Genomic DNA, 27,264 nt, shown 5'->3' with positions numbered 1-27,264 from the left:
ATACTAGTTTGACTGTCCGGAGATTCCTGAGCGCCATCCTTGCAGATGGGTTCCTCCGCAAAGAACTGGAGATGGCGGAAAAGCCGAGGTGGGGGTGTTGGCAGATGCGGGGGAAAAGCCCATGAATGCGGTTGGGGGAGTTCCGGGGTCGGAGAGATCGGTGAACTTGGGGCCGACAAAGTGCGATGTGGAATGTGGGGGAACTGGGTAGCTTGGATTTCATGATGGCTTTTTTGAAAAGAAAATAAGAAATGCGGTTCCTCGTTTCTGGATGTAAATAGTCGTCATTGTCTTCTTCCTCAACTTGATTCTTGTACCATATCACCAGAAGTCATATACAACCCCTCATCTTCGATCCGAGAACGCAATTGACCTTTCAGATTACGAGACCTACATACGACGCAGCCATGGGTTCTCAAATCGACGAGAGGGACTTCACGTCTCTTCTTCCCGAGCTGACCTTGGAGGAGAAGATCGCCCTTCTTTCTGGCCGCGATTTCTCCACGGCAGCAGGCGTTCCTCGCTTGAATATACCTCCCATCAGAGTCAGTGCCCTCAGTCTGCGACCAAAATCACGGCCAGTGCGGGAACCAACTAACTTCTCGCTCCCAGGTTTCGGACTCCATTGCCGGAGTGCGCCCTTCAGGCATCACAGCTGATATGACGACCGCTTGTTTCCCCAACGCATCTTGCATGGCCTCGACATGGGACGCCGAGCTGCTTGTTCGGTTGGGCGAGGAACTCGCCAACCAAGGGCGTCTGAAGAGTTCACAGATCGTCCTGGGCCCCAACATCAACATGCACCGAGACCCTCGCGGTGGTCGCAACTTCGAGTGCTTCAGCGAGGATCCGGTGCTAGCCGGTCAGCTTGCAGGCGCAATCGTCAACGGTATTCAGAAGGATGGCGTCGGCGCGTGTCCCAAGCACTTTGTCTGCAACGACTCAGAGACACAGAGACACTTCTACGACGTTCAAGAGTCGGTTGATGGCCGCACATTGAGGGAGATATATCTCGCATCGTGGCAACATATGCTGCGCACATCGGACCCGGTTGCGATTATGACTGCGTAAGGTCCCCTAGCGCAATCCGAGACGCTTTACTAATAGTCGTTCTATCACAGATACAACAAGGTCGAGGGCACATTTTGCAGTGAGCACGAGCCTCTCATCGAACGAGTCCTCCGAAAAGAATGGGACTTCAAAGGAATCACCATGAGCGACTGGTTCGCTGTCCACGACACGGTTGCGCCCATCAAGGCGGGACTCGATCTTGAGATGCCCTTCCCCATATTCAGGGGTGGAAGGCTAGCAGAGGCTGTCAAGTCCGGCAAGGTCTCTGAAGCAGAGATCGATGCCAGAGCCCTCAAGATGCTAGACCTCCGAAATCGCACGAGGAAGTGTCTCGGTGAGAGGCCAGAAAGGTCTGAGATTACTGAGAAGACAAACAACCTATCGCGCGAGATTGCGACAGGTGGCATCGTGCTCCTTAAAAACGAGAGCGAGGCGCTTCCTTTGGACCCCTCAAAGACCACCAAGGTGGCGCTGATCGGGGAGTATGCCGGATCACCTGTTGTTACGGGCGGAGGAAGCGCGTCATGCACGCCTCAGTACAGGCACTCGCCGCTACAAGTTTTGAAGAAGGCGTTCCCTGGAGATGATGGCGTTCGATACGCCTCCGGCGTCCGCACAAGGCGAATCATTCCTGTGGCCCCGGCGTCGAAGCTTACATCCCAAGACGGACGTCACGGCGTCGATATCAAGTACTTCAACAACGACTCACCAGAGCCGATCCTGGAGGAGTTCCAGGAGAAGGCCGAGTCCTGGATGCTGGGCGAATTCAAGGCCGGGCTTAAGGTCCCCGGATCTCACCTTCAAATCACGACCAAACTGACGCCCGAGACTACAGGGGAGCATACCCTTGCTGTGCGAACCACTGGAGACTTCTCCCTCACTGTCGATGGAAAGGAAGTCCTCTCAGGTCCCCAGAAAAACATCGCCACCGAGCAGTTCATCTTCAATCACATTAAGCTCGAGAACCGTGTTCAAATTTCTCTTAACGCTGGCCAAGCCTACGACATCAAGCTGAGCATGAAGTCACCGGATCGCCTAGTCAAGGGCGAGCCGACTCCATATGCAGCCACCCTCTGCTTTGAAGAATTCTACTCCGAGGAAGCTGCCATTGCAGAGGCAGTTGAGCTGGCAAAGACATCAGATGTCAGCATCATTTATGCCGGACGCAACGACCAGTACGAGTCTGAGGGCTACGATCTGGAAGACATCCGCATGCCAGAGAACCAAGTCGCATTGATCAAGGCCGTTGCAGCCGCATCCAAGAAGACGGTCCTCGTGCTGCACTGCGGTAACCCCATCGACGTCAGCGCCATCGTTGGTGATGTCGATGCTGTCTTGGCTGCTCATTTCCCTGGTCAGGAGGGAGCGCAAGCAGTGGCGGACCTCCTGACGGGTAAGACGAACCCTAGCGGGCGCCTCGCAACAACGTGGTTCAAGACGTTGGAGGATTGCCCTAGCTTTGGTAACTTTCCCGCCACCGAGTCGGAAGAGGGCAATGTATCGATCCGATACTCGGAAGGTCTTGGCGTCGGGTATCGGCACGCCGAAGCAGAGAAGCGCACGAGATGGGGCTTCGGCTACGGTCTCTCCTACACATCCTTCTCTTACTCTGATCTGGTTACAACGGTTGACGAGGCTTCTGGCGTTGCCAAGCTAAGATGCTCAGTCAAGGTAACCAATACGGGTTCTCGTGCTGGAAAGGAGGTTGTGCAATTCTTCATTACACCATCAAAGGACAGCTCGGTGTGGAGGCCGGCGCGTGAGCTAAAGGGCTTCACCAAATTAGATCTACAGCCCGGAGAATCAAAGGAGGCCAAGGTAGAAATCGACCTGCGAGTGGCTGGCAGTTATTGGGATGAAACTCTAAAGGCGTGGAAGCTCGAGAAGGGGTCATACGGAGTACAGGTGGGAGGCTCCCAAGCATCTTTTGAGGTTACGGCGGAGGCTGTTTGGAATGGACTGTGAATACTAGTATGATTCTGGCCGTCAAGTAATATCCACCTGTGATAAAAAACGTCCCGTGTTCTAGATTTCCTCAAAGTATGTGTGGCTTATGTGGCTTGGTGTGGCAGACCTATTATGGTAACTAACCTGATTGTTTCTTCCTGAGACTGAACTTCTGTATGATGCGACCATTGGCTAACAGCCATCTTTTTGTCTCAACTCCGTTAGCGTCTCATTTAGCCACGCGGAGGAGACTGGCCAAGAAGCTGAGGCACCTTGCCAAGTATTTTCCACAGCATGAGCCACCACGGGGGCATCACTCAAGTCAACGGAGCGGTACGCTAGAGGATCAAAAGTCCCGGCAGAGTCCCGGCAAAGTCCTACTTAGGCACGCGGCATGTGGGCGGCACGTTTAGAGGGCTCGGATGGCAGTGCTTGAGCAGGCCTTCTCACGCTTCAACAGGACGAGCGCGTCAAACCGAACCACTCCATACAATCCCCTCGTTTTCGGATTCTTCGCATTCATTCAGATGTTTTTTATCATCTAGTCCCGCCCTAAAATATCATTTCTCTATGCCATATTCAGGATTTTGGCAGAAGTGGCGCCAACTAGTAGCAACCTGCATCCGCCGCTCCCAATGAATCAAATCGACTCCCATCGTACCGCATCCGGTATATTGTACCACACAACACGCCGCTAAAGAATGACGAAACTCCTGAACCTGGTAGATTTTGATTTTGCTCATCGACATCAGCATACTTCAAACAAACAAACCACAGACTCATGAACCATTCAGCTTCCAATGCGGAAATGGACTTTTATCAACCCCTACACCCCTAAACAGAGCTTGTCGGAGATTACATTAACCTTAAAGGGCAGACGCCACAACGTCAATCACGTCCTGCTAAGTTCTTCGACGCTGGCATTAGCTTCTATCTGTGTCTTGGGTGTTCGAGGCCCTCGATTTCAAGGTGACAACCTTAGGGTGCGTGCTAACTACCTTGAGAGTAGTCCAACCCCCCAATTCCCCATCACCCCGGGAAGGCCAGTGCCACTGTTTTGATTTCCAGAAGCTTAAGCATTGCGGGAGTCTAAACTTCGTCTTCTAATGACTAGAAATAGCCATAAACGGCATACCTGGGCGAAACTCGGCAAACATGAGATGAAATGCATGTATCTCCTAACCTCCACAAGGGAAGGGCCAGGTGCCCTAGCGGCTATTTCGTCCAAGCTCCAAGGCCACTCGCAGAAGATGCTATGTACAGCAATGTCAACCCTTTATCCCATACATACACCTGTAACTTCAGCTCTGACATCAGAGAGAGATATGCAACCTTTTGGCTTTATCCTGACGAAACGGGGTTTAGCCTAATCGCACACCAACTCGACACCTTGGGGTCAGCATGGTTTCGTGCTCTTGTGCTACCACGATCTGTCTTGGCTTCTTTGGGCTTAATTAAGCATGTACTTTAATTCAGGGCGAGCAAGTTAGTTTGTGCCTCGCCCATGTTTTCCAGTAGCATTTTAGGGCTGGACACACTTCACCTGCCATAGTCCTTGCCAACCTAATTCCCCCGGAGACCCGGCACTGATATGTCTCGCATACCGCCCCTCCCATTCTTATTTTCTCATGTCTTTTCTGACGCTTAGTCTCACATTCGATATTGCTCACGGACGAAAAGTACGGCGGAGATATACGACAGCCCTATGGATGACTTGAATCGAACCGTACGGACCAGAACTTCGTGACCGATTCCACTATCTGGTGGTTGGGACTCCGATGAGAATATGAAATTCTGGTGACGGTCACGGCTCGATCGCGATACGATATGTCATACATCGAAGTCATCGAGGATGGGGGTCCGCCGGGCATAGCACCTCGTGGGCAGGCCGTCATTGTATGCTCGGCCATCACAGCAGCACTGTCAGGGGTTATCGTCGGCTTGAGATTTTTTGCTCGCCTTTCACCGGCGCGACTGTTGGGGAAAGAGGACTGGTGTATTCTCATTGCCTGGGTACGTCAAAGGTTCTGCCTTAATCTCTCAACGGCGGACACTCTGAAATCCTTGGTATTGAGGTAGTTTACTCGGGCTAACTCTGACTTTTTCTTACAGGTCTGGTCCGTCCTTGAGGCCATCGGAATGTGTATTCGTAAGCTTTACCCGCTCGAACAAGATTCTTTTATAGCTGGCTAACCTATTGACAGAGGTCAGAACAGGAATGGGGGAACGATTCTATACCCTCAGTTTGTATCAACAACAAACTTTCTTCAAGGTAGGAGCTTATATATCTCGAATCGATTTCTTAGAATCTTGTTTAAGCCATTCTAACCCGCTGTCGTTAGTGGTCGTATATCACCATCATCTTTTACAACTGTGGACTGGCGTTTGTAAAAGTTTCAATACTGCTGCTGTATTTGCGGGTGCTACGGGACCTTCAATACCGTAAAGCATGTTACGTTGCCTTGTGCTTCGTCATTCTGGTCTCGTTGTGGGCGATCATCTCCTCAATAGTCGCTTGCGTACCCATCCAGAGGAATTGGGACTTGAGGTATGTCGATGTAACTTTCTACGAAATTATCTTCAGACTAAAAATAAGCCTACAGTGTCCCAGGCCGTTGTATAGACCGAGGAGCGCATTGGTTTGGCAATGCGGGTCTCAATATTGCCACCGACTTCACGATCCTTATTCTTCCGTTACCAATTCTCCCAAAAATAAAGCAGCCCCGCCAGCAGAAGATTGGCCTCTACTTAATCTTTGCACTTGGATTCTTGTAAGAGCCACTTTGACTTCTTGCCTGTCAAATTACATACTTATTTTTTGTCGTTAGTGTCTGCATAGTCTCGATATTACGCATACCTTCACTGGTTGCAGCCCAAAACTCGACCGATCCCACATATGACAGTCCGGGAATAGCCCAATGGTCTGTCGTCGAGCTAAACACAGCCATCGTCTGCGCAAGTCTCATCACACTCAAACCTCTGGCAACCCGTTTTTGCCCTCGAATTATGGGGTTACTAGGCTCGGATAACGGGTTGCAACGTGGAGCTCAGTCTGGGTCCGGAAACGACGCCGCGCCGGCGACTGTAGGGTCGAGAAAATCGGGTCTTAGGGTACACCATACAACCATATCTGATGGTAGTATGATACAACTTCATCACGACCCTTTGGGCGCTACGTCTGCGGCCGAGAATCAGAACTCTCGACAGAGCTTCGTTGAGCCGTCTGACGTGGAACAAGGCTTGAATCCGATCATGGTACAGGAGAGCCCGGCAGCTAAAAAAAGCGATGTGATTGATACCTGATGGTGCGAGAGAAACTAAACAGTCTCGTAATTTCTAATTGATATAAAAAATTTCTTCAAAATCAAATATTTGGTAGTGCCTGGCAAGCTGTATGGCGTAGTAGTATGAGGACTGTGATGTGATTCTGATTTCCTATTTTGGATCCATCCGCATTTCCATAAGGGAATTTTCGCCTGTAGAAAGTTGGGTTCTGTCAAACATAGTGACACTATGACATAGTTCTATCTGTCTATTAGATTGGAAAAGACATGCCCGTACTACAGGTGCTCCATGGTCCTGGTTATATCCCTGGATACCGAGACCACAATCTCGTATTCCGTCGCCTCCGCCAATCACCGACTTTTCAGCAGCCTCCCCTGTTCACTAGCAACTCTCGAATCAAACTCTCAATCGCTTCCTCCGATGCTACTCTGGTGGATCTCTCCCGAGTAGAAGCAAGCACACAATCACGATCTCAGGATGCGCGGAGCTCTCCTTTCGGCAGGTGTTATGGATCGCACGTCGTAATTCTTGGCGGCGAACGCCTATTTCAAGCACGATATCGCGCTCGCTCACCGGCCGGAGCACCCGTGTTTTCATGCGGTAGGCGCACATTTATCTTTGTTTTAGTCAATTCCCTGGTCTTCATCTGCCATAATGCGCGTGGGAGCGGCTTGCCTGGCTCTCCTCGGTATCTCGGGCACTGCCCAAGCCGTCCGGCAATTCGCATCTCGCTCGCTGACAGATGAGGCTGATGCCAGCAATTCAGCAGCATCTAAGAGATACATTGTGGAACTTAAATCGCGACTTCATGGACGGTCTGTTGCCGTCCGCGCTGCCACGAACCCCTCCGGACTCCGAGTTGTAAAAGAGTTTGATTCGGATATCTTTCCCGGCTTGGTTGTTGAATGCGACCACGGGTGCTCAGTGGATCATATTAGGAGATCACTTGATACATCAGAAGGTGAACCAGTTGTCGCCTCGGTATATCAGTCCCAGATCGTGCAGCTACTCCCAACTGTTGATGGCGAGTCGTTCAGCGATGATGCTGCTGCTTTGAACTACTCAGTTCATGGCCTCACGGGAGTGGAGAAATTGCATAAAGACGGCATTCTCGGTGAGGGTGCAACTGTGGCTATTGTGGATAGTGGCGTACAGTATACTCATCCAGCGGTATGCTACACCCCATACTCTTTCATATCGCATGTCACTGAGCGGCATGGTTGACTTTGCACTTCAGCTTGGCGGCGGTATCGGCAGCAGCTTCACCGTTGTCGGAGGCTATGATCTAGTCGGCGATGGTACGTGATACACGGAGACGGAGTGTTTTGCAAAAACTTTCTGACTTTAAGTTGGCAGCGTGGCCTGATGCACCCGCGCAGCCCGACAACGATCCCATGGATAAATTCGGACACGGAACGCACGTGGCCGGCATCATTGCCGGTAAAAGTGACAAGTAGGGTTATTTTTATTTCCGTTCGAGGTTCTCAGCTCACGTCCCAAGGTTCGTCGGAGTTGCTCCAAAAGCGAAGATCCTCTCTTTCAAGGTTTTTGGCAGTACTGGTTATTCGAATGAAGAAACTGTCATCGAAGGCTTTTTAAAAGCTTTCGATTCAGGGGTTGGTTACGGCAATAATTTTGACTACAAATTTGAACAAACCACTTACTTTCGCCCAGGCAGATATCATTAGCGCCAGCGTCGGCGAAGGCAGTGGATTTGTCACCAACGCTCTCGCAGTTGTTGCATCGAGGATCGTCGACAAGGGCGTTGTGGTGGTCTTTGCGGCCGGCAATTCTGGAGAAGATGGTCCGTTTGTAATGGCCAATGGTGCATCAGGCGAAAGTGTCTTGACAGTTGCCTCAAGTGACCCCGGCGTGTTTCCAGCTCAGGCCTTCTCAGCCGAGTTTAACCTCGACGGAAAGTCTAACAACACACGTGTTGCTTACGTCCCTGGATCAGGCTTCTTCCCTGACACCATAATCAACTGGCCCATCAAACCTATCACACTCAACACATCCATTGCGAACGATGCTTGCGAAGCTCTTCCGGAAAATACGCCCCAGCTGGACAAGGTTGTGGTTCTTATTAGACTCGGCGGCTGCACGACCACAACCAAGTATAACAACCTCGCTGCATTTGGTGCACAGTACATTCTTTTCTACAACAATCAGGGACCCTATCAGAGTCCGGCGAGTTCCAACCGCGTTGGCCTCACTGGAGCTATTGAAGCGACTGCAGGAGAGGCAATCGTCTCTACTATCCTCGCAGGCGGTAATGTGACGGTGTCTTTCGACATTGATACCGCTAACTATGTCGGGATTCGAAACGCTGGCGGCGGACGCCCGGCAGCATACTCTTCCTGGGGCAGCACCTATGATCTTGCGCTTAAGCCTGATGTCGCCGCTCCTGGAACCAAAATTCTCAGCACGTACCCGACTGATGGATACCGCGTCCTCAGTGGTACTAGTATGGCTACACCCTACATCTCCGGCATTGCCGCACTCTGGGTTAGCAAATTCGGTGGCCGTGCTGCACACAAGGATGACCCGGAGTGGGCACGTAGACTCGTAGCCAGGATTACATCAACTGCTCGCGCGGTTCCGTGGGCAGACTGGTCGACTAGTCCTACTGATTATGGCTTCTGGGCTCCGACTACTCAAGTTGGTGGGGGCTTTGTCGATGCGGAGAGGGTACTGAGCTACACCACGGAGTTGGGCTTTAATGGCCGCAAGTTCGAGTTGAACGACACGGCTCATTTCGTTGGCACACACTCCCTGGACATAACCAACCATGGCACCGAATCTGTCACTTATAAGTTTTCCCTGCAGGATGCTGGAGGTTACGAGGCTTACGAACCGTCAACTCCCGGTCAGCAACGATCTTTCATTCCTTCGATACATCTCTACCCAGAGATCATACCCACCAAAATGGCACCGGATGTGGCGCTTCCTGAGGAGATTGTCATTGGGCCTGGCGAGACGAAGGCTGTTGAGTATGTTTCTTGGAAGCCAGTAGGCGTTAATAAATTTGATCATGGCTAACGAGAGCACAGATTTACCTTCAAACCCTTGGAAGGTGTCGATACTACGAAGCTACCCGTCTATAGCGGAAAGATCCTTGTTAGCGGTAGCAATGGAGAAGAGCTGGGCGTTCCATATTTTGGTAACTAATTTCTTCCTTACTTCAGAGTGTCACTTACAGTTTTGCAGGTGTTGCTTGTGAACTCAAGAAGACTATTGAAAATGTCTGGGATTATGGCTGGAATGTCCCATATATCGTATCAGGACTCAACAGCGACAAGCTCGACAGGAAATCGAAGTCTGTGGTTTCCAAATACTTAGCTAAGAGATGTATGTCAAACGCTAACCATCAACAGCTTTACCTTCAATCTTACAAGGGCTGCTCAAGACTTTCCCAAGCTTAGAACCCGATTGGCTTGGGGAACTCGGGAACTCCGCTGGGATGTAGGTCATACTCAGAAATTTATAAACTAGAATCGGATTTAACAAACATCTACAGATCTTTGATGCCCAGTACACTGAAGCAAACTGGTCCTACCCCCCTGTCGTGGGTGAGAAGGGTTACGTTGGTTCAGCTACCAGTTGGAATGGCACCGCGTCAACGAACTGGTTCATCCCTGGAGAAGACAGCGAGGATGATATCTTTTCTTTCCCTCGGTATAACGAGCCTCGGGGCAGATACGGGGACTATTTCTGGCTCGGAAGGTTTGCAAATGGATCTCAAGTGCTCCCTGGGTCATACAAGTAGGTTTTCCCATCCTTGCAATGCGAAAGTAAAAACGAAAATGCTGATCTAGGGACAGCTTCCGTATCGCTGCTTTAAAGCCATTTGGAGCTCCCGAGGTTGCGGAGGACTGGGATATTTGGAAGACACCTGTCATCACAGTGCTCCCAAAAGATGCCTTTGAAGGGTGATGACTACTTCAGTAATGAGGGAGGACTTTTTATAGCCAAAGGCTAAGCAGAAACTTACACTTCAGTGTTAGCACAGTAAATCAGTTTCTGATGTTTTTGGCTGTCCCACGAGCCTGGATACATCACTTTATACGCATAAGGAAGCCGTGCTAGTCTGCGTCAGGTGTTGAAAATAATATTGTGTTTAAATATCTAGACTTTAATTGCTTCAGAACATTCATCGAACGGGCAACGAACTACCGTTTACTCCGTTCACACCGTTCACATGACCATTCAAATGGTTTGTTCCGTTGGCACCATTGGTATCATTTTGTCTCAAAACGAGACATCCCTCAAAGTATTTCTGCAGCTGGTCGAAGTCCTCAAGCTCACCCACCCAGGCAACGTACTGGTCCGGGCGAACAATTACGACACAACCTCTCTGTTTGTCAACACCGTAGTTCGTGTATGCGTCACCAAAGCCCTCATGGCAACTCTCATCATCAACAAAGACCTTGTTGTAGTCCCAGCCGAAATGGGAGTCGTATGGGTGTAGAATATCAGGGAAATCCCTCAGTAGCTCTGTTTCAGTGCGTTTAGAGGAGTGGATTGTAAGGACTTCGATGACACTGTCAATAGGGTTGCCGGGTGGTGTGGCCTTTTGAAGGAAGTTCTCGGGTGCGTCAAGTGCAGCAGCAAACTTCTCGACACGAGCTTTCTGCCCCGCATCCAAGATGTTGCCGGCAAAGAGGACGACACGGAAGCGGCCATCTGCCTTGAGTCTCTCTTGGAAGTGCCACGGGCGCGCGCAAGCCTGGTTGAGAACCTTGAAGCTGTTGAATCGCATGCCGACTGGCAACCCAGTAGCAAGTGCTTGCTTCTTCTTGAATTCCTCTTCGGAAATGGTGGCAGCAGCTGATGTGACAACCTTGCTTCCATCACCGTGTTCAAGGGCATCGCCAGCCTTAATGACCAGATTACTGGGGCCATAGTTCACGGACAACCCAGACGCGAACAGGTTGCCCTTGAGGAAAGCATCCTTAAAGACCTCCATGCTGACACCCTCAGCATCCATGACATCCTTGGCAGGACGACCAGAGAAAAGCCGCGAGAAACGTTGGTCGAACTCAATAAGGTCCTGTGCCACGCGACGACGTTCACTCTGGTAGGTGCTCAGAATACTGCGCTTCGCAATTCCTTTGGCGGCCAGGGCAACCTTCCAACCAAGGTTGTAAGTGTCCTGCATGGAGACGTTCATACCCTGACCAGCCTTTGGCGAGTGGGTATGGACCGCATCGCCAGCAAGGAAGACGCGGCTGTTGGCATCGAAGCTGGTACCAACGCGCTGACCGATCTAGAGAGATTGTTAATATGGTTTGACAAACGTCGTGATCTTCTTCGAGGGTAGGAGCTTCGTACTTGGTAAGCTGTCCACCAATCACAGTACTCATACTCGATCTTATAAGGAGCGAGAATTTTCTGGGCGGCGCCGAAGATGAGCTCGGGGGTGATCTTAGAACGGTCGGCTCTGCCAGACGCATCAGGAGTGACCTCCTTCAGCTGAATGTAGAGGCGAACAAGTCTGTTCTCTCGGGGGATCACCATCAAACTACCATTCTCAGCAGAGTGAATAGCGCAGCGCATGCGAATGTCAGCTATACTGCATTAGCGCTCACATAACATTGACGTGACATCAAGAAGCCACTCACGGAAGTCAGTGATGGGAATGATATCCATTACACCCCAGATGAAATCGGTCGCTTCACCGTCAAGCTCAAAGCCTAGTTGTCGCCGAGTCCAGCTGCGAGCGCCGTCGCAGCCGATAACGTACTTGGCGTGGACCACCTCGCTCGCACCAGCCCTGTCTTGACTCTTCTTGATGAGATCTTCCTCATCATCGTTCTGTACAAGATTGCTGCGGAAGAGACCATCAGGGACCTTGCTGGCGTTAGCTGCCTGAGGAGGGGTTGCCTCCTCTTCCGTAAGTTGCCTGAGCTTAACGGTTACTGGATAGGCCGAGTCATCGTCAACCTTGGACTGGTCGATCTCAAGAGACTCGGGAATGACGCCGCGCTCAACATGAATGGTGTCCTTGGAGTACTTCCTGATATTTTCGAGGAAGAAGCGCTCAATACGGCCCTGGTGCAGAACGATTTGCTGGAATCGAGAGAGGCCGACGATAGTGTCAGGAATTCGGTCACTACGGCGAATTACACCGTCACTGCCGGGGTTCTACATATCCTAATAAGCATGATTTCTTTCTCTTTAGATACTAGGAGTGAACACGCACCCACATGCAAATCTGATCAAGTGTGTTAGTATTCCTTCTGTCAAGGTGGTGTGCTGGGATTGCGTACCTCAATCATGTGGTTGGCCTCTTTCCACGCACGGTCCGCGAAGCCAAGAGAGTCGAAGATTTCCAAACTGCGACATTGGAGACCATCGGCCTGTCCGCAAAAGATCTTGGTATTTCTCTTGTCGACGATGCGGGCCTTCACGCCGCAATGTGCCATCCAGGCGGCAGCCATCAGCCTGAACAGCGTCTCGTTAGCCTTTGCTGCCATCTGGAAACAAGGTAAGCGTAGCTGTTTGCTACGCAATGACATAACTTACCCCGCAGGGCCGGCGCCAATGATGAGCCTATGGTCATGATGGTTTCGTCAGTGAACAGGCTTCACATACTAGTCAAAACCGTTTTGACTTGATGAGGTGACTTACACGTCGACATTCGACTCGGGAGCCTGTTCATTAGCCATCTCATGTATGTTTGTGACCGTCTGTTGGTCGTTATGTCTAGAAAACCGTGGTTCTGAGGGTATATTAGAGTTTTTGATGAAGAGAGCGCCAGAGTTGGAGATAGCCGCGCGTGTCAGTGAGAAGGAATGAAAAAGTTCGGACGCAGATTCCAGTCGCGGGGTTTGTGAGCATCTTGTCCGTCCTTGAGGAGCGGCGGACCCTCCCTACCCCAAAGCTACTTTCTTGGCTGGTGGCCGCCCAACGTTCGATAGGAACGTTCCCATGCTGGTTGGTGATGAAGGAGCAAGAAGATTTGGGTTGCATTCTTGCGGGGTGCACAAGAACCACCCAGTGGAGACTGAGCTTCCCCTCCAACGTCCGGGAGCGTCCCGTTGACAAGGGCATGGCTCAAGAGCCATCGTTGATCTGAACCATTCTGGGATGCATTTGGAGAGTGGCTATCACCAAAATGGAAAGGCACAATGCTTGGCCCGGCGGATCCCGTTTTTAATTTTCAAACGGGCGCGCCGTTGCGCGTGGGGGTATGTGTTCGGGGTTGCCAAACGACGAAAACCGAGATGATATACCGCTTCTACATAATACTGAAAAGCTATCGCCTTGGTAACAGACTGACAGCATGAGCACGAACACTCCTCATTGGGGACTGTGGTATATCAAACAGTTGGGGTAAACCAGTTCCCTGGTACTCGGTCGTGTTATTTTACCATCATGTTGGTACCGAGTGAGCCTTCTTTTTCTCGGGGCCTGGTTCACTACTCTAAACGCTTGTCGCATCCACAAATGTCTTCTCGTTTACGCGGGTTCCGAGTTCATCGGATGGGCGGAGACCATAATACGGTGCGCGGAGTTACCCGGAACAGTCTCCCACCTCCCGGGCCGTTGAAAGACGGGACATTCACTAACTGTAATTTGTGGACGGTGACTCGACGATCCCACTTTGGTGGTTGCATCCGCCGGCACTGCACGGCATACTTGGTTTACGTAGCCGTATGTAGCAGCAGAGACAAACTTATGGATCTGCCCCTGAAGTCCAATGGATCGCCATCGTAAGAGCCCCCCAGTTTAGTAGACACCCAACAGCTTAAAGGGATGTTGTCTCAAGAGTCCATTCGCTATGAAAGGTATCACCTGCTCATTGACAAGAGTTGGGACCCCAAGACCCCTGGAAATACATTTCCAGAATGGAGCAAATGCTGCACGGTTGCTGTCTGCGCCATCCTGCCCACCGGGTCCCACTAAGATACTACCTTTCCAATACTGCAACGATTCACTTCCGTCATCGCAACGAAAGCTGACTCGCCACACGTTAAAGTTGAATGAAGATGTTTTGAAAAGACGCAAAGTCGATGCTTATTCGAACCTGTAGAGGAGGATCACTATGGTGATGGCATCATCTGCCGTTGATCAGCTCGACGATTGAAATAAATCCAGTTTCAAGGCGAATGGACGATGTTATGCTGGATTCAAATGTGTGAGCAAAACCATGCCCTGTATATCACATCAAGAATGAGAGCTTCACAGTCACAATGGGGTGCTTGCTGCATCCGGCAAATTAAGACAGCAAAACAAGCCTTGAATCCCACCGGAAGGCCAAGCATGTGCTGCGACCTTGACGGCTCACGTCATGAGCAGATGTCGTTTCACACTCAGTGTCAGGAGAAGATGGACAAGGGAGCCGCAGGGGTTATAGAGTAGGACAATGACCCAAGCATCAGGTTTGTTTTTTCTGATTTTCTTTCGGCGGTACCATCAACATCCAACAGTCGATTTGATACCTGCATGGAACTGTAGTAATAGGCCCAATCACTGCAGATGTACGTTGATGAGCCTTCCTCTACGATTAAGAATCTTGTTTCTTTTGAGCTCAAAATAGTGACATCTCGTTTTTAACAGGCAAAGCTAATAACTCTAACGTTCTTGATACTGTTTAGGGTCTCGTATTTATACAGTTCTGTTCTGAAAAGCTGATATCCGAACCCGAGAGGACTCTTGATGGAGCAGTCCACTTGGGTACATTACTACCCAAGGCGGAGTGGAACACTAACCCCATCAATGGCGGATGTTGGCCGTCTCCGGACCCTTGTTCCCTTGCTATCGAGTCAAGGATAGTGGACGTTCTCTTCTATCATTTGCCCTTGTATTTCTTACTACACAATTTCTGATCAGCGTGTTTTGCCCCTGGATATTGACAAGATCAAAGCAAAATGACGGGGCAGAAACAAGCACAAGGCTGGTAAGAGGAAAGAAACAAGAGGGACTGAACGACTCAGGAGTGCCTCTATAACGAATTTTCATATTATTACTTATCTTTAAACTTCTTCTGGGTGTTTGAGTTCATAGTTATATCTTCCTGCGCCATTCGTTTCTTCGGACCATATGCTCAATTCTAATTTACCAATTACTTTTGCGCATGTCTTGTCTTTTGTTAGCTAACGGTTTTGCTTTGATTCTGCACGAATTATCATGTCTGCAGAAGCGGCCAATGCGTTTATTCGAGAAGTTTGGGGTCTGCAAGGCGCTGCATATCTTGTGGTAGGACTTCGTTATTACAGTCGAATTTCCACCTTGGGTTGGAGAAAGCTCGCTTGGGATGATGCTCTGATGGGCTTAGCGGTGGTAAGTATGCCCATCACTCTTTTATCATGGTAAATATCTGACTTATTTCTTTAGCTGGTCTACACCGCTGAGTCTGTAGCTGCCTATTTCGTTGTTGCATACTGGAAAGGTGTGGCCAACAATGGCATGACAGACGCACAACGAGCCGCGTTAGAACCAACATCAGAAGAGTATATGCTACGTGTAAACGGCTCCAAAACACATGTTATTGGTCTTTTGTTTTATACAACTTTGCTATGGTTGTTGAAAGGATGCTGGGTCGTCTATTATTCTCGCTTGACGTAGGCTATGACGAAGACTGTTCTTGATATTACGTGCTGACTCATAAGATAGGGAGGGCGTGCACAAGATGAAGCGCATCATCTTCTGGGCCATAATAATCATGCCTGCCACCTATATCGCTTGTCTATTCGTTGCCTTTTTCAAATGTATACCGTTCGACCATCAGTGGCAGATTAATCCCAACCCGGGCAGTAAGTTGTGCGCCTCAATGTCTAGAGATCTCCGCCACTAAACGTCAGCAGACTCATGCCTACCCGCTATTTCCTTTATCCAAACAATCTTCGTTATGGCTATGAACACCGTTACCGACTTTTATCTAATGGCGATTCCCCTACCGGTATGCCAAATCTGATATGTTTCTATTTACTGAAGCCGGTGAGCTAACAAGACGCAGATGGTTTGGAAGTCCCACTTGCCGTGGAGGAAGAAGATCACCCTTCTCATTATGTTCAGCGGTGGTTTCCTCGAGATGGCTTTTGGAATTCTACGCTGTGTGTCTATTCTTACAGCAAGTCATACCGTCATTTCCATATCTCTCAACAGTTGCTAACATTGAACTTTCAGGCTGGCGAGACAGATAGTGCACAATCGGGCTACTGGTCTGTCCGTGAATCGTTCGTTTCTGTCGTGCTCACAAATATGCCCATGGTGTACCCCCTCTTCAAGAGCGTCATTGACAAGAGTCGAAACGCCAGCACAAACAAAAGCACTACTATGGGCGACAGCCAAGGATACCGATTGGGTAGCTATCCAGGGAAAAAGGGGCCTCGAAGTCACCCTCTTTCTCTTCCGAACGACACCGCCTGGGGGTCTAAAGAACACATCGTCACTGACTCCGTCGAGAAGGGGACTGGTTATGGAGGCGAAGAAGCTTCAATCGACTCAAGCAAGCAGCCTCAGAGCCCGTACAATTCCTCAGGAATAAGCAACACCGAGGTGGTTACAGATAACAAGCACCACTCTATGTAGGCACGGAGACATGAAGAACGCAACAAAATCCACGTCACTACGGAGTACGCCATCTCAAGAGCTACCCCCGAGCCCCTAAACCCTCAAGCAACCTCTGGCCGGGCATTTTGACCAGAATAAAAGTCGAGTTTATGTTTATAAGACGGCGTTGCCGATACTGCAACTTGGGTCGAATGCGGTGGAGATGACGAGATACCCGGAAAGATAATGGACTTGGAGAGCACGGGCATGGATGCCGGGGTGCTTTCAAATACGGAAATGTGTCCACCATGGAGGTGAAGAATAATCCATCATGCTGTTGACACCGTGAGAACTCTTTAATCGCCAAGGTTTCAAAATACAACATGACAGTTGTAGACTTTGTTACTTAGCAATACGGATATTCTACTGTCGAAAACACTTAAACATCTGATTATTACCACATAATACCTACTTGATGTTTGATATTTGCGACCATCCAAAAAGAACGTCTCAACTGCCGAATGCCGTAGAGCCGCTATCTCGAAACGGGATTACTGCCGATCCATGATCCACTTGCTATACATGACCCATTCGACAGGTTAATATGCATACTACGTAGTACGCCAGATTGGTCGAACTCCTTGAACCCTCGCAAGATGCCTACCCCTGCCTGCTGATGCAGGTTCCTGACTCGGCTTCTGTTGACTGATCAATTGTTTTCACACGGACCATACCCGAGGCCGCCAGAATGAAGTCTTTATTCGCTACTAACTGGCCTCAGTCATGGCGGCGGGTCAATCTCCATTAAAATCAGCTGATTAAGCGGGCAAACTTCATCCAACCACCGTTTATCCTACCGATCCCCCATGCTGCTTGAAACCCCACGGGCACTTGGCGACGGTACGCTAATATCAAACCTAGTGCAGAATATTGAGAGGTTTCAAGATTGTACTTCTATGCGTCGATTGCGCAGTTGTAATGGTGGAAAAGAAAGGGACTTCTGTTCAACTGGCAACGGCCTGGCGGAGACATTCTCGCTTGCACCCACAAGAAGAGATACATCGCTGCAGTTTCATGTATTTTTGAAGGGGGGAAAAGGGGCTTTTTAATTAGGACTCAAGTCAATAGCGAGGCTGTTCTAACATAGTGTGGGGATACAGTCCCGTTGGAAGGTGATATGGCAAATTCCACCGTGAAGATGCATGGACTGAAATAATTTCATAGCTTGTTCAGGAAGGAAAATACCCGTTTCAGTAACATGTTCTCTCATCAGCTTGGTCGTGGAGCCCTGCAAGGGTGGTGATCGGTCAGAATATGACATATTCCGCTTCTACTCCCCCGTTCAAACTGAATTTCTTTCCCATCTTGCGCCTCACCGGGCTAATCCGCTCAGCCTTTTGCAAAGGCTTGGTATTTGTAGTCTGATGGGTTTGTTCTACGCATTGTTTCAACAAATTTCTAGTTTGATGATGTCTAGATAACATCAATTGATTAGCACTCCCTTAATCATCGACACGTTGTCTGGGAACTCTGCACAGTCAAAACAAATTCTTCATGATAAGATGGAGAAATGACGAATCAATTACACGTTGGAATCTTTTCATCCTATGCATGTATTGATATAACGTTTACTTTTGAGGACTTGGTATGATAAACTCTGCTGAGTAGTAAGTTTCGCAGACTTATCGATTCAGTCTTTGCTGTAGTCGATTGCATGTCAGAGGTAGTATGCAATATCTGTTACTTACTTGCTTATACGTGGCAGTGCACCTTGGGCTTAGATTGGCCATTTAACAACCTCGGGTATCGCATACCTAATAGGATTTTCTTCCCTTGAGTAAAAAGTTCATTCTTGTTTTGCTACTTGCATTGGTAAAAGGTTTGGTAAACAGCCAGAAGTCTCTCATTCTTAGAAACAGCCAGTCAATGCCCTCAAAGCGGTTGAACACACAACTTATCTGGCACGCTTCGGGGTTGCGTGGTTCTTCTGCAGGACAAGATTTTAAAACCTTTCCTTAGAATGTTCAGCCTTTCAGAAGAAGTATCTGATTGTTAATGGCCAAAGTTTGGTAAATAACTTTCTGTGAATCTTGGCGAGATTGACATTCGATATAACCACTGAGAAACTGGCAATCGTTGTCGCTGCTATTACAAAGACTGGGTTGAATATTTGTTGCGAACAGCTTATAGTAATTGGCTCTTTCAACTAGATGGTTGACCTTGGAAGTTGTGAAGCTCGATTTTGGGATCGCAATAAGTATAAGAGTGTTTATCCAGGGCAATATAATGTCCAAATGTCATAAGAGAGAAGCAGTCTGATAGACCTCGAATAGCCTGCCCATGTCTAGGCTATTCCAACCAGTATTGCATAGTGGGAGGGGTTGCTTTACACGAAAAAGAAACCATGAGCAATTGAAAGCCATCAAACAACTTTTTAATCTTTGTATAATGAGAATTTTGCTTTGTAGATAATTCAAAACCGTTCAATCATGGACTTGTTCGACAGCAACTTTGATTTTTGTTCGTTCTTAGGGTCTCCTCTGCCATTGCTAATTGTCACTATGGACCATTCCCCCACTTTAACAACTAGCTAGAACATTCAGAATCTGCCCTAGAAGAAGGAAAACAGAACATCTCACTACGATTGTACCAATTGCGGCACAAAATGGTTGATGTCAAGCGTGCAATTCAATATGTTCACTTCCAGCGTGATGCACTCATTCAGCCGCACTCTCAGCGCCCCACCAACCATGCCGTAGCGCAGGATCAGCTACATGAAGAGCCCTATAACAAACCTGTGAAAGGTCAGCGATAACACGCTGATTTCAGGCACAGCATCACCCCTGTCCTTACTTTTGGCGTAGCGTACTTGGAAATGACTGCCTTTCTCCAATCACAAGGCTTGCTTTACTTTACCATAAGCTCAAAATAACCAATCTAAGCATCCATCTAGGCAGCAGTTTTGGCATCGGTTATGGTGCCAGTTCAGGTGATACTGGCCGACTACAATCTTGTGTCAAATCATGTGATGCATTAGCTGAAGGATCCGCGCCAGTCCTAAACAAAGTTTGGCGTTGAGCGTCACAAAAAGATTCACCCCGCACACGTTTCGCTGACAGCCACACAACAATTAAACGTAACTGTACCATTGATCGTATGGTGGCCATAGCCAGCGATCATGAGTATCACCATGAATCAATTGGCTCTGGCGGGTGCCATACTCGTCTTGCCGCTCGTGTTTTTCTTGTCCCGCCAGCGCAGCAAAGATGAACCCCCCTCTTTGGCCGATACGATTCCTTTCGTTACCAACACGTACCAATACATGACGAATGCAAGGGACTTTATGAAACGTGCAAGGTATTTTGGACATCTCCGTTCTGATTCTGTGTTACAAGTCATGTCTGATATCGACTGTTGCAATCCGAAAGCCATGCTCTGGAAACTAGCAACATCGTCAAGCTCCGCCTCGGCCCGGTGCGGATGTACCTCATCAAGGGAGGACAGCAAGTCCAGACCATGTTCCGTAAATCAGCAACCATGAGCTCTGACAAGTTCATTCTCATGGTATTCAAAGACCTCCAGGGTACTTCAAAAGAAGATGTCGCCAAGTTCGTCAACGACAAGTCAGGACGATTGAAGGCGGCAGCACCTGGACACGAAAATGTGCCTACTGAGCAGCGATACTGGTATACCCTGCATCATCTGAGCACGACAAATCTTTCTCTAACCGAAAACACGGCGCATCTGGCCAACAAGTATACAGAATTCCTTGGAGAAGCATTGGCGAAGCATCCGCTCGGTGAATGGTCTACCGTCCAGTTGTTTCAGTACTTGAGGAAAGACATGGGCGAAAGCGCCATCAAGTCTTTGTGCGGTACACGGCTCTTGGAGATAGTTCCTGACTTTTCAGAGCAGTTTTGGCGCTTTGATAGCGGCTCTTTCCAGTTGTTGAATGGTTTGCCGAGATGGTTGAATCCTAAACCGGCGCAAGAGCGTGATAAGATTGCGCGAATGTCCGAAAAATACTTGAATGAGGTGTTTCCCACTTTCGACTGGGAGGGTCTCAGTCCAGACACCTACTGGGAGCCGGCGCTTGGATCTAGGCATTCGCGGGAGCTTCAGAAATGGGCTTACGATTCCGGCATGACTTTGCAGTCTCGCGCAGCATTCTTCTTCATGTCAATATTTGCGTAAGTTTGTGTGTCGCTCCAGCCACAGCATTTCTATGCTCACATTTTTAACAGCGTCAACTCCAACACCGTACCAGTGACAACCTGGTACATGATGGAGCTTCTCAAGGACCCGAGCCTTTATGAAGCCATTCGTGCCGAGGCCGTTCAAGCTTTGGTGACTGATCCAGTAACCGGAAGACGAGATTTTGACGCACAGAAACTCGTATCTATGCCTCTTATGCAATCCGTGTTCATCGAGTGCATGCGCCTGCATGTTTCGATTGCCATTACGCGGGAAATTCTGGAAGACACAGTTATGGATGGCTTCCATTTGAAGAAGGGCTCTCTAATTCAGGCACCGACAAACCTCGGTCACTTTGACGATGGAGTTTGGGCCCGCGAAGGCCATCCGGCATCCGAGTTCTGGGCTGAGAGACACGTTAAATACGTGAAGAAAGAAGATGAAGCTACAGGGAAAACAACTACCGAAAAGCAATTCGTCATGGCTGGAAAACCGAGTGATTTCTTCCCTTTTGGTAAGTGAATGTCTAACCAAGTCCATATCCAATTACCCCATTTCCATGTGCACGGCAACTGACAGTTTCTCTTTGTGTAGGTGGCGGGGTTTCCATGTGCCCCGGACGACACTTCGCGAAACAAGAGATTTTACTTACGGTTGCGACACTGGTAACACGATTTGACATGGAGCTCATAGAGTGGACTCACATGGACGGCAAAAAGTCCGACAGAGCAGCGAAGGACAATGAGACGTATTTCTTGAATGCCGCTGTACCCCCTGACCGTGATGTCAAGATTAGATGGAAGAGGCTTTGGTAAAATCGGCAACCGATATGGAGGACTTTCAAAGGAGAAAGCTTAGAGCTTCAAGAATCTGCTTTTAATTCTCTCTATTTTGATTCATAGCTATATGACGTGGAGCCTATAAGTGTATGTGCATTCAAAAAAATACATACTTGAAAAATTCATACTGCTAGTTTGGTCAAGTCGCATCGAAATTCGAACCTGTTGCAGATCACTGTTGTTCATCACTCTTGGCCTTTGGTCATCAATGCTCATATGCCTTTCGCCATCTACTTCCGAGCCTTGCTCGCGACGATGGAAGGGTCGGCGTTCTTAACGAGCATTTGAACATACTCATCAAACCACTGGCCAGCCGCTGGTGCGCCCTCCAGTCCGCAGCGTCCGTCACTCTCACCGCCAGGCTTGATCCAAACAATAGAATCGATGTGAGTGTTGTTGACTGGCGTGCCAGGCTGAATTCCAAAGCCGGCAGGGTAAACGTTGCACCACTCACCCCACTCCTTTCTGCTGTTGGAAACACGGCCCTGGTCGATGATGAATCGGGAAGGCAAACCCTCGGCCTCAAGGTGAGGAGAAAGGGAGAGTGCATAGTTGTTCTCGTCGTAGGAGTTGCTCCACTCAGTGTAGTTGGCCCGAGGGTTGGCGTGGAAAGGGTTGTAGTTGGAGACGTTGGTTGCAAAGCCACGGATTTTGGTGCTGTTGCCAGCCTTTTGGACAACCTTGGCAAACAGCTTGGCCGCTATCGCATTTTGTCAGTAAGAATTTCCAGAAAGATGGACAAGTTCATGACTTACATGGTGCCAGGTTGTCATCCCAACCGAGCCACCCACCATGGGCAGCGTCGATGTACAGGTTGACATTATCATACTGCAAGCGAGAGATTGCATACGCAATGCCCTCCTCATAAATCGGTGCAGCCTTGGCGCAGAACTCAATGTTCAAGTTCGTCACCAAGTTCGCAAGGGAGTCTGGCTCCAAAACAACAGCAAACGTAACATCGCTCGCGGCAGCCAGCTTCTCAGCGTATGGCTTGATGTACGTTTCCTTGTATAGCTCCAGTCCGTTCTTCTCGCTGCTAAACTCACCCGCACTCTCGCCGGCGCTGCAGTCTCTGTCAGGGAGATTGTACAGCACCAGGCCGAGAACCTGGTCCTCCCCGGTTTCCTTCTTGATCGCACGCACACGCTCAATAGCCGTGTCGATATCACCTAGGGTAGCTGTGTTGGAGATCCAGACGAAGCTACCAATGTCTTGAATTGTCCGAACTTTACTAGCGTTCTCGGCGTCACCTTGGGCAACAAACGACTCGTAGGTCTGTTCAAGCTTCACAGCCCAGTCTGGATTGGCGTATAGCTTTTTGCCTTCGAATGGGTTCTTGGTGCCCTTTGCCACGGGGGACTGGCGACGAAAGTGATGGCCTTTGGCACCGAAACGGGGCGACGCTGAGACAACACTCAGGGCGGAAAGAATGGTGATAACTGAAGTAAGATGCATTTTGAAACAACAGCAAAGAACAATCAAAACGGTCTATGTCTATTGCTGAACTGCGAGGCTTGCTGAAGACAGGAAAGCTCGCACGATTATCGAGTCAACATCTTGCGGACCTTTATACCTGTGAAAAGTTTCCATGACCTTTATGTAATTGATGCTGGTTTTCGATCCCGTCACGGAGCTCCCATCGCCATCTCAGGAACGGAACGAAAGATACCATGGGATATTGCAACTGCTCTGCGCAGCCAAGAGTTCGACGAAGACACAATCCTCCGTCCGAGGGCCTGTTCGGGGTATGATCGACGTGGCATGGAAGTTCACAACACCAAACATGGGGAAATTTGGGGTAAGGAGCGTGTCCGATAGATTGTTTACAATAAACAGCTTTCTGGTACTAGAGTCCGTCCCAGGCTGATGACAGGCATTTGGTTCGCTGAGAGTAACCTACATGCATAAATTGCCAAGTAGGGCCAAGATCCCCCGACTGGAAGATTCGGCTTCCCTTCCCGAGAGTTCTACCGCAATGTGGGCCACGTGCCGGGCCGCTACACTCTGTTTATGTGGCCTCAAGGGTAATATGGATATTTGTCGGCTCTTGGTTGAATTGGTGTCGACGTGTACCATGGATTTCAACCGAATTCAGATCCGTCAAAATGCTCCCTCTGACGTCTTTCTTGATTCGGATATATCATTTGAGCTAATTATCCAGCCGAGGGAGGTACTGATGCGATTTGGGGTAAATCTTACGGCATCTTAGCTGCGCTGAAGCAAGGTACTTGTCGCCAATTGCCTCGATTTTGCTGGCTTCAAGCGAGCTTCAGCAAGTCATGTTTAAACTGTTATTCCTTTATCATGAACACGTACTGGTGAGTCTTTATATGCTTCTGTCTGTTTGCTTGTATCCACCATCTTGGCCTAAGAAAGCGCCAGTATAAAGCGCAGCAGTTTTATCGTGAATCTCGAAAGAAAAATCCGGCAAAACTAGCCCGAAAGAGAACTCATAATTATGGGAGAATTTTCTTGGTGGCTCCCTCTTCATGGATGAAAGCTAAACCACCTGAATCACAACACTTTCAAGCGCCAAAGTTTCCTTCTCTCATCTTTCCTCGTAGACCTCGTGAGCATTTGCACATATTTCAACAGCTTGTAGTCACGTGGGAAAACTCTTAAACCCCTTAAATAATGTGTACAATTTCCTTCGGTGATCAATGCCAACATCAAGCTTTTAGGTATATTTTGCAGTGGCAGGACCAGCTTATTCTACACCAACGTGGAAGCCAAAACTAATAGTGTACGGAAGAATCCTTCAGTGAAAATACAATCAAGGAAGTGGCATCGGCCCTCCAAACCGGAACCCCATGTTGTCCGTGAGCACAAACGTTCACTGTGTTAACGCCACATTTTCCATCGTCGCATCCGCATGTGGAAGTTCCATGTAAACATCAGACATTGGTTTAGTTAGACAGTCTCATTGTTGCGATAGTTGGAATACGGAGTCGTGTGGCACTTCCAGCCACACGCCCGCCAGGCTGAGAGGCCTAAGCCTCCCAGACCTACGTGATAGGCCAAGGGGGAATATCCCTACCTTCTAGTTAACAATACTACTTTTAACTATTATAAACTATCGATTAGAACTAATTTACTATTATTTATTATTTAACAAACGGAATTCCGTTTCACCCTTTGTAAAACCTATACTAATTAGTAGTAAACCTTATAGTTGCTATTAATTTAGTTAACTTTATAATTACTATTTTGCTACGGATAAACCGTAGATTAGCAAGGTTAATATTAGAAGAGGCGACTTTTTAAACTAGATACTTAAGCCTAGGTAAAAGTAGGGATTTCGTATTAACAAGAGAAGAAGCAAGAGTAACTAAGATCTACGGAAACTAGTAGAAGAAAGCTTCTTTTCCTCGAATCTACTAGCAATCCGATTATTTAAGTAACCTAAGGACTACTATGCTTACCTTAGGCGGGATAAGGTTAATCGTAGCTAATTATCGCTAGCAAGAGCGTTCTATTACGTATTTTTAATTACTAGAAGAAGAGACCTACCGAATCGACGGTCTTCTAACCTTTTTACGTTATAAAGGCGAAGATTTACGAATCTTATAAAGGATAATAACTTCCTTAACTATAACTATCCCCTACACGCGGTGCTAATTACAAAGCGCCTACTAGTTTCTTAATAAATCCTTAGACGAGGTGCTAACCGCAAGGCGCCTGCTATAAGAGACCTCCCTACTAGAAGAAGAATACGCCGAAAGGCAAGCAAAGACTACTAGTAGTAATCCGCCTATATAGCTATACGTATACGCCTCCGAGGCTATAGCTTAGGAGAAACGTACGTAGTTATAAGCATTATAAAGCTAACTATCTATTAGATTCTAAACTTCTTAATAGTAAGGAGCGAAGCCTGAAGCGAGAAAGAGAGATTTATAAGAGAATCTATGGTAGAACTTTCTCCTTACTAATTCGAGACCTATATATACCTTTATACCTTTTAAGAATATTAGCGAGAACGGCGCCGACGGAAATAAACGACGAACCGACGAAAATCCTTGATTTTACGATTTTTTCCCCTTAGAATCGTAATATCCCGAATCGTCTTTTAACTCTTACTTTTAAGCTTATATCTTATACTAATCGTAGCTAACGCTATTAAGGATTAGAATTTAAGATTCTAAATAGAAGTAATCCTTTTATATTGTTAGAATAAAGCGAAATTTACGAGAAGGATTGCTTATAAGCAGCGTTACTACTAAAAGCTAATTAATAGTCTCTATCCTATAGAGAATCGAAAGTATAATCGATCTAGCAGTATAAAGTAACTAAGTAATCGACTTTATAAACGCTAGCTTATAGCAACTAGGTTCCTATATAGGTTTCCTACTTAAGACCTATAAGAAGAGGAATCTTATAAGCCTCAAGCTATAGAACGAAGTTTCTCCCGATTTCGCCGACTAGTTAGAAGAAGACTTTTAGAATATACCTCCCTTAATCCTACGATTCTTTAGAGACTATTTAATTAGTAACGGCGTCTACGTCGAAATAGATAGTAAGAAAATCTTGAAAAACGTAGTATTAGCTTTTAAAAAGGAAGAATTCTACTACTAGTTACCTTAAGAACTCGAATAAGGCGTTAAGAGATATCGTAACCTAAAGGCTTTAATAAAAGACCCTGAATTTTACGAAGAGATTACGAGACCGGCAATAATAGCTAATAGTATAAGAGGAAGAGTCGAACTAACCTTATAGCTACCTCCTTTATAAGAATAATAATAGTAGTAACTACTATACCGACTACTATATCTTACGGTCTCTCTATTAATAGACTTCTAACTATACGAGTTAATAGACCGTATCGGAAAGCAATTAACAGAATTCGCGAAACTATACTCTAACGATATAAAATATAGCAGCGATATATACGATATACTCGAAAAGAAGATGCTAGTATTCGTAGATTACTATAGAATGCTAGGAATTTACACCTCTTAATATAACAAAGCACTTCCCTTAATATTGAAAGGAATAGCTAAAACCTACTTCTACGCCTTGATTAAAGTAATTAACCTATAGCCTAACTTCGAGACTATGATTAACTAATTGAAATTATACTTCGAGACTAGGGAAAGGCAATAAGCGTACGTTACGTAGTAGAATATAACTACTCTTCCCTAAATTATTCGCGATAACCTTAGAAAGACTAAATCGGAGTATTTTAATATACTATATAATAAATTAAGTAAGATTTAGCCTAGTTTGCTATAATAGGATTATAACGACCGATCCCTCTATACCTAACTTCTATACGCTTATAGAGATATTCTAGAGTATGTAATAGCGTTATTTATACTAGCTAAGACGTACGAGGGACTTTATAGCTAATTAATCTCGTCGATCGAGATAGCTACCTATCTTAACTAATAATAATTTAATATAGTAGCTAACCTACTAGAGTAGTACTAGACTG

General features: G+C 47.8%; 7 protein-coding genes across 7 annotated transcripts; 5 read left to right on the top strand and 2 right to left on the bottom strand.

The window, feature by feature from the left end:
* Window positions 1–407: 407 nt before the first annotated feature.
* Window positions 408–3,036, top strand: CTRU02_211779 (glycoside hydrolase family 3 domain protein; the record flags this gene model as incomplete). Its single annotated transcript, XM_036725430.1, has 3 exons — window positions 408–545; window positions 613–1,067; window positions 1,122–3,036. The coding sequence occupies 3 exons, from the start codon at window positions 408–410 to the stop codon at window positions 3,034–3,036; spliced, it is 2,508 nt and encodes an 835-aa protein (XP_036582635.1).
* Window positions 3,037–4,845: 1,809 nt separating this feature from the next.
* On the top strand, window positions 4,846–6,321 carry CTRU02_211778 (uncharacterized protein; the record flags this gene model as incomplete). The annotated part of the gene is made up of 6 exons (XM_036725429.1): window positions 4,846–5,031; window positions 5,131–5,167; window positions 5,223–5,290; window positions 5,361–5,566; window positions 5,622–5,789; window positions 5,847–6,321. The coding sequence occupies 6 exons, from the start codon at window positions 4,846–4,848 to the stop codon at window positions 6,319–6,321; spliced, it is 1,140 nt and encodes a 379-aa protein (XP_036582634.1).
* Window positions 6,322–6,957: 636 nt separating this feature from the next.
* On the top strand, window positions 6,958–10,236 carry CTRU02_211777 (serine endopeptidase; the record flags this gene model as incomplete). The annotated part of the gene is made up of 10 exons (XM_070205715.1): window positions 6,958–7,473; window positions 7,541–7,601; window positions 7,660–7,756; window positions 7,805–7,919; window positions 7,978–9,293; window positions 9,354–9,463; window positions 9,511–9,619; window positions 9,678–9,765; window positions 9,821–10,065; window positions 10,125–10,236. 10 exons carry the CDS (start codon window positions 6,958–6,960, stop codon window positions 10,234–10,236), a joined length of 2,769 nt encoding a protein of 922 aa, XP_070060528.1.
* A 217-nt stretch (window positions 10,237–10,453) lies between these two features.
* CTRU02_211776 (FAD monooxygenase) lies at window positions 10,454–12,971 on the bottom strand (the record flags this gene model as incomplete). Its single annotated transcript, XM_036725427.1, has 7 exons — window positions 10,454–11,569; window positions 11,635–11,870; window positions 11,925–12,447; window positions 12,506–12,517; window positions 12,573–12,747; window positions 12,829–12,855; window positions 12,934–12,971. The coding sequence occupies 7 exons, from the start codon at window positions 12,969–12,971 to the stop codon at window positions 10,454–10,456; spliced, it is 2,127 nt and encodes a 708-aa protein (XP_036582632.1).
* A 2,464-nt stretch (window positions 12,972–15,435) lies between these two features.
* Window positions 15,436–16,839, top strand: CTRU02_211775 (integral membrane protein pth11-like protein; the record flags this gene model as incomplete). The annotated part of the gene is made up of 6 exons (XM_036725426.1): window positions 15,436–15,588; window positions 15,643–15,869; window positions 15,922–16,061; window positions 16,113–16,207; window positions 16,265–16,378; window positions 16,435–16,839. 6 exons carry the CDS (start codon window positions 15,436–15,438, stop codon window positions 16,837–16,839), a joined length of 1,134 nt encoding a protein of 377 aa, XP_036582631.1.
* A 3,151-nt stretch (window positions 16,840–19,990) lies between these two features.
* On the top strand, window positions 19,991–21,809 carry CTRU02_211774 (cytochrome p450 family protein; the record flags this gene model as incomplete). The annotated part of the gene is made up of 4 exons (XM_070205714.1): window positions 19,991–20,157; window positions 20,229–20,978; window positions 21,036–21,508; window positions 21,589–21,809. 4 exons carry the CDS (start codon window positions 19,991–19,993, stop codon window positions 21,807–21,809), a joined length of 1,611 nt encoding a protein of 536 aa, XP_070060527.1.
* Window positions 21,810–22,063: 254 nt separating this feature from the next.
* On the bottom strand, window positions 22,064–23,288 carry CTRU02_211773 (exoglucanase 3 precursor; the record flags this gene model as incomplete). Its single annotated transcript, XM_036725424.1, has 2 exons — window positions 22,064–22,533; window positions 22,589–23,288. The coding sequence occupies 2 exons, from the start codon at window positions 23,286–23,288 to the stop codon at window positions 22,064–22,066; spliced, it is 1,170 nt and encodes a 389-aa protein (XP_036582629.1).
* Between the last annotated feature and the right edge of the window lie 3,976 nt (window positions 23,289–27,264).

The sequence above is a fragment of the Colletotrichum truncatum genome (assembly GCF_014235925.2).
Source record: "Colletotrichum truncatum strain CMES1059 chromosome Unknown Contig_0008, whole genome shotgun sequence".
Taxonomy (NCBI): Eukaryota; Fungi; Ascomycota; class Sordariomycetes; order Glomerellales; family Glomerellaceae; genus Colletotrichum; species Colletotrichum truncatum.
Note: the sequence above shows the minus strand (reverse complement) of the source record. Positions and strands in the feature narration are given on the sequence as shown.